This window comes from Adiantum capillus-veneris, chromosome 8, assembly GCF_014529385.1.
Source record: "Adiantum capillus-veneris isolate H3 chromosome 8, ASM1452938v2, whole genome shotgun sequence".
NCBI lineage: Eukaryota > Viridiplantae > Streptophyta > Polypodiopsida > Polypodiales > Pteridaceae > Adiantum > Adiantum capillus-veneris.
Window position 1 is genome coordinate 95,856,816 of NC_140938.1, and position 18,138 is coordinate 95,874,953.

The 18,138-nt window shown below is 45.0% G+C and overlaps 1 protein-coding gene across 1 annotated transcript in view; it reads right to left on the bottom strand.

Annotated features, from left to right (window-relative positions):
- Positions 1-17,848, bottom strand: part of LOC147452594 (uncharacterized) — a 35,244-nt gene extending 17,396 nt beyond the window's left edge. The window contains exon 1 of the mRNA XM_086518228.1: positions 17,067-17,848. Within this exon, the coding sequence (XP_086374354.1) occupies positions 17,067-17,682 (616 nt within the window). The 5' untranslated portion in view covers positions 17,683-17,848. The remainder of the gene's footprint in view (positions 1-17,066) is intronic.
- Between the last annotated feature and the right edge of the window lie 290 nt (positions 17,849-18,138).

Consider the following 18,138-nt stretch of genomic DNA (forward strand, 5'->3'; position numbering starts at 1 on the left):
GGTGCTCATACTTTCATGTGTTCTTTCTACAACTATGTCATGCCAAGGAAGAGACATGGAATGTGACTTCCCGTGCTTATCCATGAGCGAAACGTGCTCAACGTACAATATGTCATGCCTAGAAAAAGGGATCACATAAAGATGTTGACTAAAATACACGAAACGATCACGAATGAAACACTCGAACAATGCGTGCGTATCAATCATGCGAACACATAATACTTCTTGTGAGGGTTCTTTACCCCTAGGCTCGAGCGCCAAGATCGGTTCTTCCTGAATGATTGAATCGTCTTGTGGGGGTTCTTTGGACCTCGACTCGAAAGCCAAGACGGTTCTTCGTGATTGATCGAATCTACAACGAGCTTAGCTTCGCTAGAAAAAGCATCAACTAACTCATCATCCTTGTGAACAATCACATCTTCTTCATGCAACTCATCATTCTTATGAGAAATCACATCTTGATCATGCAAATCATCATGCTTGTCATTATCATCCAAATCATTATGCAAATCATTGACATCCAAATCAGTTGCTTATCATTGTCATTCAAATCATCATGCAAATCATTGTCAATCAAATCATCATCATGCTCCACACAATCATGCAAATCCTCTATATCATGCTTTGGAGAAGAAGAGACTGAGAGAGTCTCCTTTTCCCGAATCTCTTGCATCGGTGCCTGCACCTAAGAAAAAAGTCGCAAGAACTCTTGCATGCGTCGCTCGCTCTGTTCTTGTCTTGCCTTTCTTTCTGCTTCTCTTTCTGCTTTGTCTTCTGCATGTGCGTTTCATTTCTACCATTCTTTTGCATTTCTTGCTTCGCATTCTAAATTCCTTTCCATAAACAACAGCTTCAACTCTTCCATAGGGGTTAGTGCAATCCTTGGCATAGATGGGGAAGGGGGAGGGTCGGAAGAACCTCCTGGTGGGGAAAATTCTTCTTTGCCTCTCTCATGCTCATCACCTCCAAGCGAAGTATCCATTTCGCTTAGAGTGATGACCATTCTGAAGTCGTGGGTTCTTGTGAGTCGTGTGGTCTTGGGTTCTTAAGTTCACGAGGAACTTGGGTTCTTGCAGGTCTTGAGGTTCTTAAGTTTACGAGGAACTTGGGTTCTTGGTGGTCTTGAGTTCTTGAGGGTCTTGAGGTTCTTTTTTTCGCTATGCAATCTGTGTTTGAGATGGATCTTCTCTTCGCCCGAGTTTTGCTCTTTTCCGCGGGCGCACCCCTTGGCGGCCTTGCGCTCAAACCAAGGTTGCTTTTTCCCACCTCACGTAGATTGGCCGGCCGCTAAGTGCACGGTCCTTTCTCAATGAGTGAAAAGAGGCACAAGGGGAGGCTGGACAAGCTTTTCTTTCCTGGGATTCCTGTCACTCTTCAAAAACACGATTAGGAATCGACACGCACAATCCCACTATATGCAAGGCATCGTGGTATTGATGCGACAGTTAAAGCGGTAAAGACATTCTTCTATTGGTCTACCTTGAGGAGAGATGTTGATGCCTTTGTGCGAGCATGCGTGATTTGCCAAAAGGTCAAGTTTGACAGGCAAAAGGCACCAGGGCTGTTACAACCACTGCCGATTCCGAATAAGCCATGGGAAAGCATTGCTATGGACTTTATCTTTGATCTTCCAAGAACGCCAGCAGGGAATGATGGTATATGGACCATTATCTGTAGGTTCAGCAAGCAAACCCATTTTATCCCTGTCAAGAAGAAGATAAAATATGATCAGATGGCACGCTTGTTCATGTACAATGTGTTTAAGTACCATGGTATGCCACAATCGATTATCAGTGATCGTGATCCTCACATGACCAGTTTGTTCTGGAGAGGATTGTTTGAGAACATGGGCACTACGCTCAAGTTCTCGACTTCGTTTCATCAACAAACTGTTGGACAGTCAGAAGAGGCTAATTCTATTGTCTTAGATCTGCTGAAATGCTATGTGTCAGATAATAAGGGCAAGTGGGAACACTATTTGCCTATGCTTGAGTATGCGTACAACAAGACGGTGCATGCGTCCATAGGCAAGGCACCTTTTGAGAATGTTGAAGGCGGCAAAAAAGTTCCTCCCATTTTGCATACAAAGGACAAGATCTTTGAGGCAGATCGCCTTCGGCAAAAAAGTTCCTCCCATTTTGCATACAAAGGACAAGATCTTTGAAGCAGATCGATATGTTGAGAACATGGATGAAATGTATAAGAAAATTAAAGTTGCCTTCGAGAAGGCTCAGGCAAAGCAAAAAAAGGCTACTGATCGTCACAGTCGTGAATTGCTATTATCACCTGGTGATTGGGTTCTGTTAAGGTTCGAAAAGGCAAGGTTAAAGAAGATGAAGGGCAAGGATCCTCCCATTTTGCATACAAAGGACAAGATCTTTGAGGCAGATTGATATGTTGAGAACATGGATGAAATGTATAAGAAAATTAAAGTTGCCTTGGAGAAGGCTCAGGCAAAGCAGAAAAAGGCTGTTGATCGTCACAGTCGTGAATTGCTATTATCACCTAGTGATTGGGTTCTGTTAAGGTTCGAAAAGGCAAGGTTAAAGAAGATGAAGGGCAAGGAACGGTTGTTTCCTAAGCTCAGTATGCGTTACTATGGGCCTTTTCAAGTACTTGACAAGATCAGCGATGTGGCTTATAGGCTGAAATTGCCTTATGCGTGGAAGATTCATAATGCGTTTCACGAGAGTCTTCTAAGACCCTTCGTGGGTGATGTGCCAAAAGATATGCCAGATGAGGATCAACCGGTACCTGAGCAAGTTTTGGCACATAAGGATAGAAAAGTTAAAGGACAGGTTGCAAGACGCTATTTGGTGAGGTTCAAGAACTATCCGCCTATGGATACAAAGTGGATGGAAGAGCATGAACTGTCAGAGTCACCAAGTATTTGCAAATTTACCTTGAAGCCTTTGGGTTACAACCTACTTATGCCACAACCCAACATGTGCAAAGGAGGGGTAATGATAGAGCTAGTACATCAAATGTACATATGAATTCAGTGTAATAGATGGAAATGACAAAAGTATGAAGGTCTCATTAAATCATTTGTATCTATGTGTTACGACCTTTCTTGCGGATACATGCAATGATAAAAGAGTGTTCATAGCACAAGATCATCAATGCCGTGTATTTATGGTATGCAATAGAGGACGTTTGCGATTTCAAGAGGGGGGTATGTCACAAGGACGTGGCAGCTGTTAACTATGTCACGAGGACGTGGCAACTGCTAACATTAGTTGTTGGTTTCTTTCCAATGATTTTTGTTTTATTTTTGAAACCCTCTTTTTGAAGTAGCAAACGGTCAGGCATTGTATGGCCAATGTGAACGGTAGTTTCAACTGTAGACGGGAAGTTGGCCGGCACTGGAATTCGTATGGTAAGAGGATGTCTAGGCTCAGTGCAAGATCATGTAGGTCCCCCCGTCGCACTTAGCAAGTTGGTGGATACTAGGACATGAACTCAATAAAGGCATAAAGTCAAGGTGGGACTATCAACAGAAAGTATCTGACAGTTGGATCACATTGCACTTTTGAATGCGGTCCCAATGAGGATAGATGGTCAGATGACCAATGGGAGCCCAACGGAAGCATCTCCTAAAAATTACGAAACTGCTATTTTGGGCCATGAAATGTGTTCGCGTCATTACCTTTGGTATGACCAAGGGAACATTTAACAACTCTGCCGCGAAGTCAATTGGGCAACCAGTCAGGAGATTTTTAGGCAACAACCCCGAAATGGGAAATGGCTTGTAATTTCCCACTCAATTGGGCAACCAGTCGGGAGATTTTTAGGCAGCAACCGCGAAATGGTAAATGGCTTGTAATTGCGCCAAGTGGCACTTTTTCATGCACTTGCCTCACAAAGGAAAAAGGACGCTGAATTTTATGCTAGGAGAGGCCTCATTTGCAAATTGTCACAGGTTAAGAGCTATGGAGTGCTTTCTTTCCCTCTCATGTACAGTGTGGTGTTAGGAATGATGCCCTGCACGCTACACACTGCTCTCTCTCTCTCTCTCCCTACGTGCAGTTATGTGATGCCCCACAAGAGGGCTCTTCATTTGACTGATATATAGTTGTGTGGTTTCATGCTTTTGTGCTGAGGCAAGAGCCTCCTTGAGCAGGAACAGGGGTGCCTAGCTGCTACTCCAAAGCAAGCACCGGTGAGGGTCATAACCTCACCGTACAGGTGCAAATTCAGCGTTGTGTATGCGCTGTAAATTGACACCAGATTCCTTGGGAATTGTGCCCCGCTGGCAAAGACAACTAGGGGACTATTTGGGGCTGAAAACAGGGCAAAAACCAGTAAATACAACGTGCTGAATTTACTGTTTTTGGACAGGAATCAAAGGGTATTCGCTAGTGGAAGTGAGTTCTAGCAGGGGAATTGTTTTCGCGCAAGTTTTGGAGCTGTCATGCTGCCGAAATTTAGCCAAAACACATGGTATCTAGCGGGATACATGTAAAGGGATTCCTAGGACTCTACTTTGTAATTTACCCTCCTAAAGAATAAAGAAATACCGAAAGGGCGCCAATTTTGGGACCTACATGTTGTCAGCGTATGCTCGGAGCATTCTAGCCTCCGAGCCGTGTGTGTGCTTAAGTGTTAATTCCCGTCACAGGTTTCCTTTGAACGGTCTCTCTGTGTGTGTCTAAAGTAAAGAATTTCGGGTGAAGGCCAAAGCCTACCACCCCACAGGCCGGTTTCACCAACCTTGCCTTGTCTACTCTCCTTCCTCCTCAATGAGAAAAGAACTATGAGCATTAAAATCCAACTTTTCCTTTGTGATTTGCAAGTGTAATGCCTTCCAACCATCTCGAACTCCTTTAATAACTTCGCAAGTACCAAGGCAGATAACTAAGTACTAGTCAATGCACTTTCCATAGCCAAGAGTTGATCATGGATGATCGTTGCCTTCACAAAAAATGATAGCAAGGAAGTCCGAACTTTGAACTTGATGAAGAATAACTCTCCAGGAAGGGTGACCACTCGTGTCACAAGTTTGTGAAGTGGCATGCCCAATTGTAAAGATGGGTCGAGAGGATCAAGGAATTAGAGTGCAACTTATGGAGTATCGACAGAGGGGCCTAAACCTTTTTTTTTAAAAGAATCCCCGGAAAATTGTGGAAGTTGGGTGATGTGGCAGTAAAACACAAAGGTTGCTTTTGGGATCCCTTGTATTGTTTATAAGGATCCCTTGGCCACTCTTTCAATGAGCATACGAACGCTCAGTCTCGAAGAGCTGGACCTTTGAGGAGTTGTACTATTGTGATCGGCAATCAAGAAAGAAATACCGAAAGGGGCACCAATCTTTGGGGCCAATGCATCTGGACTCCGCCGTTCCGTGTCGACTCTCATCTTCTCTCTCTATTCAAGTTCAGTTCGGTTATTTCTAGTTTTTGTTCCTGTATTGCTATTGATTTCTTGCTTCGAGTGTCCAAGTCTTTAACAACTCGCATTCTAGAGTCTCAATCAAACATACCTCCAAGCTTTAACTACATCTCCTTGGGGATTTTTAAAGTCTATGTTGCAAGAGAGATTCCTTCATTAGTGCATGAAGGCTAGCAGACATGGCCTTCACATTACTCGAATCCCAATCAATGCATGATTGAAGAAACTCGCTCAGTCGAGCCCACCTATTGATTCTAAACCACTCGTCTTATCTCCATGTCGTCCACCATGTCCTACAAGCCTTAGCGTAGGAATTGCAACTACTCGATCAATTCCCAATGCGATCCAAAAACTTGTTACTAGTTGTGAGGATTCTAAGTACTAATCCTTTATTAAGTACTTAAACTCATGATTAAGACTTAAGAAACTAAACTGAACTCAAAGAAAGACTCAGAAGACTGTGTTTGATTTATTTATTGAAAGTGTGATACAAGGGCTCCTTATATAGGAGACGAAGAGACATAAATGAAAAGACACGTCTCATGGTGAAGAGACGAAACTTTAGACGTAAAGACACATCCTTTCAACGAAGAGCTGCAACCATTGGGCCAAGAGTCGCACCCGTAGAGCGAAGGAGTGTGACCAGTCGTCGAAGGAGTGTGGCTTTTGGCGAAGAAGCACATCTCTTGGGCGAAGCGGTGTGACCATCCAAGCGCAAGGGTCCTCCTTGGCATGGCACTTCGCGTATCTGCATCAATGAGTAAGTATTGTAATGTAGTTAAGTCACAAACGTGACACTAGCGTTTGAACACGAAGGAGCCACTCGAGGTAGTTGCCACACGAAAACTTAGATGCACATACATGCAACATGAAACAAACCCGCGGAGAGGATCTCCCAGCTACACGGACTACCTATGGACATGCGTCGAACGAACCAGCCAACCATGGCTAGGGCCAACCTCCGAGGACATAGGCGTGCATTGTAAGACCAAGCGTCCCATACCACCCGGCTTGCCAAGACCTTGGAGTGTGCGGCTTAATGGTACTGCATCTAAGAAATGCAACGGCTTGAAAAATCCATGATCCTTCTCTTGCAAATACGAAGGTTATTTTTAAAAAAATCCTATGAAACTTAGAAGCGCCATCTTGCTCTGTCTGCGGGACACGAAGGTTCTTTAATAAAATTTCCTGTGAAACTTACAAGCGCAATCTTGCTCTGTCTACTCTTTGGTAGGACCAGTTTTCTTTAAGGAAAGTAAACGCTTGAACTGATACCATTGTCACGGGAACGAGCACCACGGACCAGCAGAAAGAACAACCTAAACAACTTCAGCACTTCAAATAACAACATACTGAAAGAGATGTACGACACACGAGACGAGGAGTGGCCGAGTTTCACCCCAAGAGAGAACTGGCCCCAAACCTTGGCACCCCTTTCGATATTACTTTATATTGCTTGAACTCAGTACAATGTCCATACTCGCGCTCTGTACCTTCACCTGGAAGAGTGCCAGAGAATGAGCCCATGGCACAAATTTAAATGCCCTTGGCCTATGAAAAGCAGTTACATGAAAAGCTTCAAACTCAAAAGCAACTGGTCCAAAAGCTACAGCATGTTATGCAAAAATCTGTACAGCTGCCACATCATCAACGCGAAAACCCGTACATGTGCCACGTTATCATGCTCCACGCGATTCTTTTTTGTGTGTAAGTGGATCTTGCTTTATCTTTAGGTCACTTGGGCCCCATCGGACGAGGTCCCATAAGTTGGTGAGAACTTCTGTTGCTACTTCTGCTGTTGCCCACTTCTTAGAATTTAGGCCCCTCGGACGAGATGTGCAGATTGGCTCCGTTCTTCAATGGCTTGACGGTCAGCAGGTTGTGACACTAGCAGCATCTACAAAGTACATACTCCTACTGTCTACATGAGAATCAGATACTCAAAACATCCACATTGGACTCCGAAGATGAGGAGACCATGTCTCCCTCTCTCAACACATTGCCCTCTTCATCAAACTCTGGCTCAACAATGGTGGGACCTACTGAAGCACCTGCCTCCTGCTCAATTGGGTCATCCTCCTCGAAAGTTTGAATGAGACGCACGCATTGCCTCATTTGCTCGATCATGACTACTACGCACAAGCAACTTGCCTCGCCAAATGCTCCCGTCAGACTCTCTCTGGATCTGCAATCTACTAGCGAAGAGGGCTGTTGTAAGATCGTGCTCGTAATAGAGTGACCCATCGATCCACCCTCTCAAGCTCTCTATGAAGCTCTCATAGAATCTCCTCCTACTCATCTCTGATCGGGCACTCTTATCTCCTGTGCAATAGATTCAAGAACCATCTTCACTTGAGTCGAATCTACCTGCACGAAAGTATAAGTAGCCAAGCATTAACTTTGAACTTGAGAGTCTCCAATCTTGTAGCGATGATCATTTAAGACTTACTTGCTTGGGGGATCCCAAAGCATGGAAACTACGCACGAGCTTCATGTTCGCTCGACAATACACCAACTATAAGGTATAAGGTGTTGATACGCATTGAGAATTATTGCTTTGTGTGGTTTGTTTTGCAAGAATCTCCCGTCTTACGGGAAAGCCCTTCACGGGAAGTACAGCTTCACGCCTAAGTCCCTAACGGGAAAGTGCGGCTTTTTGCCCAAGTCCCTCACGAGAAGGAACGGCCTTGTGCCCAAGCCCTTTACGCGAAAGCACGACCTTCGGGTCTAAGATTACAGAACGGAGGGGTTTCCTCGGGTTCTCGTGCTTGTATAAGAATTCTCCCTGAATAAAGAATACTTTTGAGGGGGGGGGGGATCAGCCCATCTTCTGGTCCCCAATACTGTGTCGATCTTCTCCCTTCTCTCACCTTTGCAAAGTATTTTATTTTTCAGATTTCTAAGTGCTCGTGTACGCTCCTGTTTTGTGACAGTGGTATCAGAGCTCGAACTCCTCTCTTTCTCTGTAAAGAAGGACGATTCCGGGAAGAACGGGAAGAACCATGTCGGGCCAAGGGAGAAGCGTTGAAGAGGAGCTTCAACAAGCGCAAGCTCAGCTTGCGGATTTGCAACAAATCTTACTATTGCCAGATGTCCAAAAGCTCTTGGGCGGAAAGAAGAAAACAAATGGAACCGATGCAGCCAGGCATCCAGACCACACTGTTGGCGTGAGACCACAGGAGGAAAGAGAAGAAGAACGTGCCGAGGTGCACAAAGGATCTTCGGATCGGAATGAACGGCCTACTCCAAGGAAAGGCCAGGAAAAAGCGCTCTCTTTGCTAGACGAGAGCAAGGGCATCTCTATCTCATCTCCATCCTATTCTCCTGATTATACTTCTACTTCTCGATCATCTCGTCAGAAGAAGGAAGCCGCTACTACTACTACCATACATCAACCTAAAGATAAGCCTCGATTCAAGAAGCATGGTCGCAAGTCTCAACATCGCATGAGAGTTTTCAAATCGGGCGACAAGGACATCAAGTTCGAAACCTACAGCGGACGGAGAGACATCTCCAAAGCACTGTCCTTCATCAGACAGTTTGAAGTCGCCTTTACCAATGGGCACTTCACAGAAAGATCCAAATTATGCCATGTGGGGATGCACCTCAAGGAAACGGCAAGTAATTGGTGGTTAGCCAAGATTCTGGAAGGTTCTCTGGCCAGAACTTGGGAGAGATTCAAATCTGAATTTTATGAACAGTTTCTTCCGCCCGACTTCGAGCAGGACATACGGAAGGAATGGGATTGGCTCGCCCAGAAGGAACATGAGAGAGTCACTACCTATGTGGACAAGTATTGGTCGGTTCTTCTGAAGGTCACTCCCTTCATGAAGATTGCCGACGAGGAAAAGAAACGAAAGTTCGAAGCGGGTCTCCAACCGCAGCTTCGAAAGAGTATGAAAGTGTATCCGCATGACACTCTTCAGAGGATGATGGAGTCAGCAATCATTCTTGAGGATTTGCACTCAACTGGGACACCCAGAAAAATGGAGCATAGCACTTACCGTGCAAGACAAAGAGGGGTCTACGATGACCAAAGGGGCCAAGGAAGAAAACGTACTCCATCTAGGGACCATGATCATTCTAAGAAGCCAGAGGGCAATGGCAAGCGAACTAAGTATCTCTCTCCTACTCAACTCCAAACCTTCAGAGAGGAAGGAAGATGCTTCTACTGTGGAGAGAAAGGACATATGAAGCCGGATTGCCCTCTAAAGCAGCAACGGCAAGAACAAGCCTCTACGAGGCAAGATAAAGCAAGGAAGGAACTCGCTCCACCAAGCTCGAACTCAATTCCAGATGTTCAAGGAAACACAGCAACGGAGAAGGGGAAGCGTCAGCTTCTGAAGGGCTGGGGTCTCTGAACAACCAACAAGTACTGATTCTTTATGATCCAGGATCCACGGATAACTTCATCTCCCTGGATACTGCGGAACGTTTGTGCCTCACACCGGCTCAGCTTGGCACACCGGTTACATCCGGATCGGCATTCGAGGGGTTGACAACCAATGCAACTCCCGTGCAAGGACAGCTCAATCTTTGGATTGGCGAGTACAAGGACCGCGAATCATTTTTGATGGCACCCATCGAGGGATGTGATATCATCTTGGGTATGCCATGGCACTTCCACATGACACCTATTCCCGATTATGTGGAAAAGACCCTCACTTTTGATCATGGGGGTAAGAAAATAAAGATTCATGCTGATGTAGGAGATTGGCAGTTCCCAATTGTAAGCCATATCTCCATTAAGAAAGAGATGAAGAAGTGTGTTTCTGATTACTTGATTTTTGCACGTGAGAAGGATAAAACTAGTAGGGATTCACTCTCTAGTATGGACATTAAACGTTTTCAATTTATTGAAAAGTACAAAGATTGTTTCACGGAAACACTCCTTGATGAACTACCTCCGGTACGTCCGGAAGATCACCGCATAGATCTCATACCGAGTAGCTCGCCTCCCAATCAACCCCCTTATCGGGTGAGTCTTGCTCAGCAAGAGGAAATTTTGAAGCAAGTCAACGAGCTTCTAGAGAAAGGTTTAGTACGGCCAAGTGCTTCACCCTACTGCTCTCCAGTTCTACTGGTGCAGAAGAAAGATGGCACGTTTCAAATGTGCATAGACTATAGGTCTTTAAACAAGATCACGATCAAGAATCGCTTTCCGATCCCTCAGATTGATGACATACTTGATAAGTTGCAGGGTGCAAGTGTCTTTAGTCGCATAGACTTAAAGAGTGGGTATCATCAGATACGGATCGCCCCTGAGGATGTCCATAAGACTGCTTTCCGCACAACCCTTGGACTATATGAATTTTTGGTAATGCCTTTCGGCTTGACCAATGCTCCTGCGACGTTCAAACGCATGATGGACCGCATTTTCAACCCGTATAGATCTTTTACGAGAGTATTCTTTGACGACATACTCATCTTCTCTAAGTTAGAAGAGGAACATCGGAAGCACTTGGACCTAGTGTTTCAAGAATTACGAAAGCATGAGTTGCATGTGAATGCAAAGAAGAGCGAGTTCTTTCTCTCAGAGATACACTATCTCGGACATATAGTCTCTCACAATCAAGTGAGTATGGATCCTGCCAAGATCTGAGTGGTAGAAGATTGGCCTATTCCCACTACAGTACATGATGTACGTAGCTTCCTAGGATTATGTTCGTATTATCGAAGGTTTGTCCGAGGATTTGCTCATGTAGCAGGACCACTTCATGACTTGACAAAGAAGAAGATTCCTTTCAGATGGGGATCGAGACAACAAGGAGCTTTTGATCGGCTCAAGTACTTGCTAAGCCATGGACCTATTTTGATAGTGCCTGACTTAAGAAAACCATCACTGCGATACTTCGAGCGATTGCATCAGAGCAATGTTAAACCAAGAAGGCCATGCAGTGGCCTACGAAAGCAGACGGCTTAAGGATGCATAGTTGCATGCATCAATCTACGAAAAGGAACTCACAGCTGTGATTCACGCCTTATCCAACTGGAAGCACTATCTTCTAGGAGCGGATTTTGTGATCAAGACTGATCACCAGAGTTTGCGGTATTTCCTTCATAGTAACAGGGAATGGCCGTTTTCAGGTCTCTGTTCCTCGTTCCCATTCCAAGTTCCCGTTCCGAATCCCCGTTCCGTGTTTCAAACGTGAGTACCCGTAACAGGGAATGGCATTTTGTTCCACGTTCCCGTTCCCCGTTCCCGTTTCGGATTCCCGTTCTTGGTAACTATGATTTCCTTACGCAAAGGAAACTATCTGAGAAGCAGATGAGATGGGCAAACTTTTTGTCTATGTTTCACTTCCAGATCCTTCACACGGCTGGGAGTAAGAATGTGGTCGCGGACGCATTGTCTAGGCGGCCAAGGGTGAACGCTATCACTTCGGTGTATCACCAAGAATTAGAAGCACTACCAGATTTGTATCCGAATGATCCAGATTTCTCCACCATTTGAGAAAAGCTACATCGTGGAGAGAATGAGTTTCCCTATTCCATTCGGGACGGTTATCTCTACCACCATCAGGCCATATGTGTGGCGGAACCATTAAGAAAGATCATGGATGAAGCACACGCTTCGCCTTATGCGGGTCATCGGGGTATTCTCCCTACGACCTTGGCAATGGAAAGATATTTCTTTTGGCCTAGCCTTAAAGCAGACATTGATAAGTATGTCAGGGAATGCTTGGTTTGCCAAAAAGTGAAGTATGATCGGCATAAGACGCCTGGGTTGCTACAACCATTGCCTGTGCCTAATGAACCTTGGGAAAGTATTGCCATGGACTTCATCATGGACCTCCCTAGAACTCAGACTGGAAATGACGCGATCTGGACCATTGTGGACAGGTTTAGCAAACAAGCACACTTTATACCAGTCAAGAAAACGATCAAAGCAGATCATATGGCTAGGGTTTTTCAGACACAGATCTTTAAGCATCATGGAATGCCTAAGTCTATTGTGAGTGATCGAGATCCTCGCATGACAGGAAATTTTTGGCGTGCCTTGATGGATAATCTTGGTACGAAGTTGAATTTTTCATCTGCCTACCATCCTCAAACGGACGGGCAATGTGAGATAGCCAATTCCACAGTATTGGATATGTTAAAAGCTTATGTGTCTGACCGGCAATCTGACTGGGAGAAATATTTGCCCCTTGTCGAGTATGCGTAAAACAATACGATACACTCATCGACGGGGAAAGCACCTTTTGAGATTCTCTATGGTAAGCCTTTGCTTCCACTGATCCTTTTAACCAGGGATAAGATCTTTACAGCAAATGAATTTGTCCGGGATTTGGACACAGCCTACGGGCAAGTTAGGAGAGCTATTCTACGCTCTCAGGAAAAGCATAAGAAAGCTGCAGACAAGCACAGGAGGAATCTAGACTTAATAGTCGGACAGTTAGTCTTACTCAAGTTTGAGAAGGCAAGACTCAAGAAACAAGCGTCTCATAAGGGGAGGTGGTAAAACTTTCTACCCGTTATTATGGGCCGTTTAAGATCACTGAGCAAGTGAATGATGTCACCTTCCGATTAGAGCTACCGCCTAATTGGATCATCCATAATGCTTTCCATGTCAGTTTACTCCGGCCATATGTGGGACCACCTCTGAGTCAGCCTAATGCTGAGGAACCTCCTGGGGTTGAGGAAACATAAGAAATACTCCAACCGGAGCAGATAGTAAGTCATCAAGAGCGGCCCCTCAAGTCCGGAAAAATAACACGGAAGTATTTGCTTAAATTTAAGAACTATTCGAATCTAGATGCTCACTGGATGACGCAGGAGGAATTAGCAGCTTATCCCGAGATACTGGAGGTATATGTCTAAGCACTACAGTTGAGGTCAACTGTTTAGAAACCAGAGGGATTGAACTATTCTTTTTCTTCTAATGATTAATTTCTTTTTCTAGAATATTGTATTGTGTACACTAAGAACTGTTAAAAGATTGTAGCTACAAGAAGTGCCATCAAGAACGGACAACTCTGATGTGTCATTTGATGGGTGACGGTAAACATCGCGAAGGAGTTTCCGTAAGTTCGGTGGAAAGAGCCAGGTTACGAGTGCCCCTGATGCGTCACATGATGGGTGACAGGTGCATCAGTAAGAACTGGAGGTATATGTCTAAGCACTACAGTTGAGGTCAATTGTTTAGAAACCAGAGGGATTGAACTATTCTTTTTCTTCTAATGATTAATTTCTTTTTCTAGAATATTGTATTGTGTACACTAAGAACTGTTAAAAGATTGTAGCTACAAGAAGTGCCATCAAGAACAGACAACTCAGATGTGTCATTTGATGGGTGACGGTAAACATCGCGAAGGAGTTTCCGTAAGTTCGGTGGAAAGAGCCGGGTTACGAGTGCCCCTGATGCGTCACATGATGGGTGACAGGTGCATCAGTAAGGGGGCATTCCGTAGACTAAGGAGGAAATCCGAACTGAGTAAGAAAATGCGCGTAAGAACGCAAGCACAAGAATAAAGATGGGTTCAATGAAGCTTTTTACGAAAAGCAGGAACATTCGCGGGAGGGCAGATGCTTTCCCGCGAGGAGTCTGTGTCTGCATTGCATCTGTGCCGTGTTCTGCACCCGGGGATGCCTGGAATGTGTTCGTGTAGCATTGTTTTCAATAACTGAGTGAGTTTTTAAAGTTTGAACAGGTTCACACTTTATTTTATAAAGTGGCCGGTCACTTTTAAGTGACCAACCCTCTTATAATAAAATAAAGCAAGGCTATTCTAAAAAAGCCCACGTTAAAAACCCGGCGCTAATAAGCTACGCACGGCTGATACAAGTGAGCTTTCTCTCTCCTCTCTCTAGAAGCGCCAAGAACAACGAGCTCTCTCTCTCTCCTCTCTCTAGAAGCGCCAGAGCTTCTGCTTTTATGCCCTAATTCCGCCGGGTGCACGGGCCTATAAAAAGGCAGCCAACGTTCAGTTTTTGGAAGAAGGCAAGGAGCAGCAAAAGTCTGAAGCGCTGGGATTCTGGAGCAAGTGTTGGCGACGGAAATTGCAAGTGTTCGTGTGACGACTGAGTACGGAGGTCGCTTTTCCGAGCAGGGAGCGACAGGTATAAGGTGTTGATACGCATTGAGAATTATTGCTTTGTGTGGTTTGTTTTGCAGGAATCTCCCGTCTTACGGGAAAGCCCTTCACGAGAAGTACGGCTTCACGCCTAAGTCCCTAACGAGAAAGTACGGCTTCGTGCCTAAGTCCCTCACGGGAAGGAACGGCCTTGTGCCCAAACCCTTTACGGGAAAGCACGACCTTCGGGTCTAAGATTACAGAACGGAGGAGTTTCCTCGGGTTCTCGTGCTTGTATAAGAATTCTCCCTGAATAAAGAATACTTTTGACCAGGGGGGGACCAGCCCATCTTCTGGTCCCCAATACTGTGTCGATCTTCTCTCTTCTCTCACCTTTGCAAAGTATTTTATTTTTCAGATTTCTAAGTGCTCGTGTACGCTCCCGTTTTGTGACACGGGATCACTTACCACGAGTGAAATTGGTGGTCTCTGCATAAGGCTCTCCAGATGGAAGTACTGCACAAGGCTCTACAGATGGAAGTATTGCTCGCTGTTGTAGAGTACTGAATAAAAAATTAGGCGATAGGATAACCACAAAAAGGACGAAGCAAAAAATACCGACGTGCTAGGTTTTTTCTAATTCGAAAAAAAAAATACCGTACAGTTTACATCCGTACGGTACGGAACCGTACTATACAGACCTGCGGTATCATATGGACCGGTACATACTTTGGATCCTACCTTGCTCTAAAGTACACGTTGAGGTAGCAATTGACTCAACCACACATCCAAACAAAGCAAACATTGTCGTTGAAAGCTCAAGAGCTAAAGTTGAGAACTCTCCCCCAGGAAGCCTCCCTCCTGCTCAATTCTGAGAAAAGAGAATGAGTACCACCAAAAAGAAATCTGAAATAACATACTTCCTCTGTAACTGAATAGCAAAAATTGAGTCTCAAGGAACTCGACTCAAAGAGAATCACACCATTGGTAAACTTGGATTGCTAAGAATATGAAGACCAAAAAGGTCGTCACCTGAGGATCATGTTTGCAAAAGAAGCCGTCAAAGTCCAAAATGGACCTACACAACCTCTATGCATATGTCGAGATCAAACCTAACTTGTAGCTACAATTCAATACAATAAGCCAAAGTGCATACAGACTCGGAAGAGCACATATACTCCTCCTGTTGTAACTTGCTTCCTTAAAATCTTCACCAAACTGTCCTTTGTACTTTTGATGAAGAGAACGTGCCCACAACTGAACTATGCAATTAATATCCAAGACAACATGATACCAATACTCAAAAGGAGAGTAAAGGAACCCGCTCGAGGAACAAGCCCGTGAAGAACGTTGGGGCTGAAGAGCAAGCTCCCATGTTTGATAAAAACGCCACGAGAAATAAGCTGCCCCACCGTTGATAACAACTACAAGGTGCTTTTCTTCCTGGTGATTCCCCCCTCTCCTTTAGCGCCATAGATGCCAACGTATTTACAAACTCTGCCGGAAGGCAGCTAAGACAGTCGAGTGGAGAGGGGAAGCACCTAGACTCTCATACCAAGTCAAAGTGGAGTGTTAGTGTAAGGAGAAATGAGAGAGAGAGAGAGAGAGAGAGAGAGAGAGAGAGAGAGAGAGACAGCTTGCAGCCCAATAACATGAGCATGCCCTAAGCGGCCGCCATTGTTGAGAGAAGCTAGGTCGGCAAGGCATATATCAGTCCCCCATTACAGGAAAAACAAAAATATAGCCAGGATAGGATGGCTCTAGACAAATAATGTTTGGCAGGCCAGTATGCCCTCACCCGTATCAGATGCAACCGAAATGCAATGCAAAGAGTGGCCAGTCCAGGAACACACAAGTATGCCCTAACCCTAGACGAAGTAGCAGAGTGGTGTAAGTCTAATAAACTCCTCAATCACTCAGACCAAATATCAAATGCACACAGCCCACTCAATCACTCAGCCCCATATGCAGCCCTCCCAATGGAAGCATCCAGGTTCATTAAACTATTTTTGGCAATGTGATCAGAGTTGTTTACCGGCAGTCATTGAACACAAGCTCACCTCAAGTAAATTGTTGATTCCCTGTCAATCCAAGGAGCATGTGGCTAATATCCCGGCAGCACCTCAAACCAGGAAAAATCAAAAACAGAAAGTATTTCCAAATTCCATGCTGAAGATTCCTAGCAACCAAATTGTTCAAAGGCCTCATAATACTTGAAACTACTCAGCTTAGTCCGTCCAAAACTAAGGAAAATTACCAAAGTCCATGTTGGGTATTAACCAGTAAAAAAAGAACTATTACCAAAGAGTTTTCTTTACTTCTATTGGAAATCATGCACAGTTGGTAAGAATGAAGAAACTTGCCAAATTGAACGCTTATACAAAGTAGGGTCCACTACCATCATCCTGTGCGTTTGAAATAGCCATACCATACAAGGCAAATCCCTTAAGGTAAATTAGTTCAGAAAACCGCTACATGCTAAAAGCTTGCTACAGTAAACTACCACTCAGTGAACTTGAAGACCATCATCAACAAAACTCCTGTATACTCAGAATGCCTGAAAGTTTGACATCATGGCTCAGGTGTGTAGAACATTGAAGACACTTCCTAAGTTTTTTTTAAAAACTGACAAAGAGAATTATTATAACGAAATCTCACCAGAGAAAACAGAATCAGCAGCATCAAAAAATTCAACCTCTTCGATGGCAGCAAAAGAACGGCTGGAAGATGGAGCTGTTAGATCATCCCCATTGCCATGACCAAGACTGACAGGAGGACTGTCACAGAGCTGCATATTTTCCTTGGCAATACCCCTGCCTCTGTAGGCAGAAGCCTCACGTTTCTCCAGCTCCATATCGAAAACCTCATTTTCAGTTAATGCCTTGTGGCCTTTTCTTCGCGATCCTCTGTCGCTAGAGATAGCCTCCTCGGCTTTTGTAAGCTTTGGGGGTGGCAAAGCCATATCTTTTTCTTGTGTTCCGTCCATTCGATAACATTGTTGCTGCAAGGGTGATTCTGCTATAAGCTCGGCTTTGCTTTCCTTCCCGCCAGTCTGAGGCTGTTGCACAGGCACACGCCTCTTGAAATTTAAAACATAGGGAGACGGGGAAAATGCAGTGGGAGAAGGGGGACGCTGCTGGGGAGGAGTCGCATATAATGGAGGGTAGAAGGAAAATGGCGTGCTTCGATCAAATGAGGGGCCGGCCTGGGAGGTAGAGGAGGGGCTGGCAGTTTCGATGAGCCTGTCGAGAGAGGTAAGAGAGAGGGACGGCATAATAACGAGAGATCGCTCATGAAGGAGGCTGGATCAAAGGAGCTCAGAGCACGTGATATCCTTAAGAGTCCCCCATGTCTGCTTGCTTGACCTGACACTCAGGCTGCTACGGCTTGAGCACCAAGCTGTGCAAACAAACGGACTCTTTTACAAAGGCAAGGGATGTGAGGGAGAGATGAAATGTTCTAGAACGGTGCTTTTAGGGTTTCTTTTCAAAGAAAAATCTAGCTGTGCCGTACTATATGTAGGTTGTTAGTTATTTCAGTGTCATGGACTCCCATAGGAGCAGGGTCCTTCCCCTCAGCTATATCTAACACAGGCATGGGAGATGGGATCAAAGGCTCCCATCACTTTTGGGCCCCGATATTAGGCGCGCGCCATAGATCTTTTCGTATAAGTAAACTCGGGTTTAGGGTTTAGGGTTGTGGGTTCAATCCCGTGGGGTGGGGGGGAAGG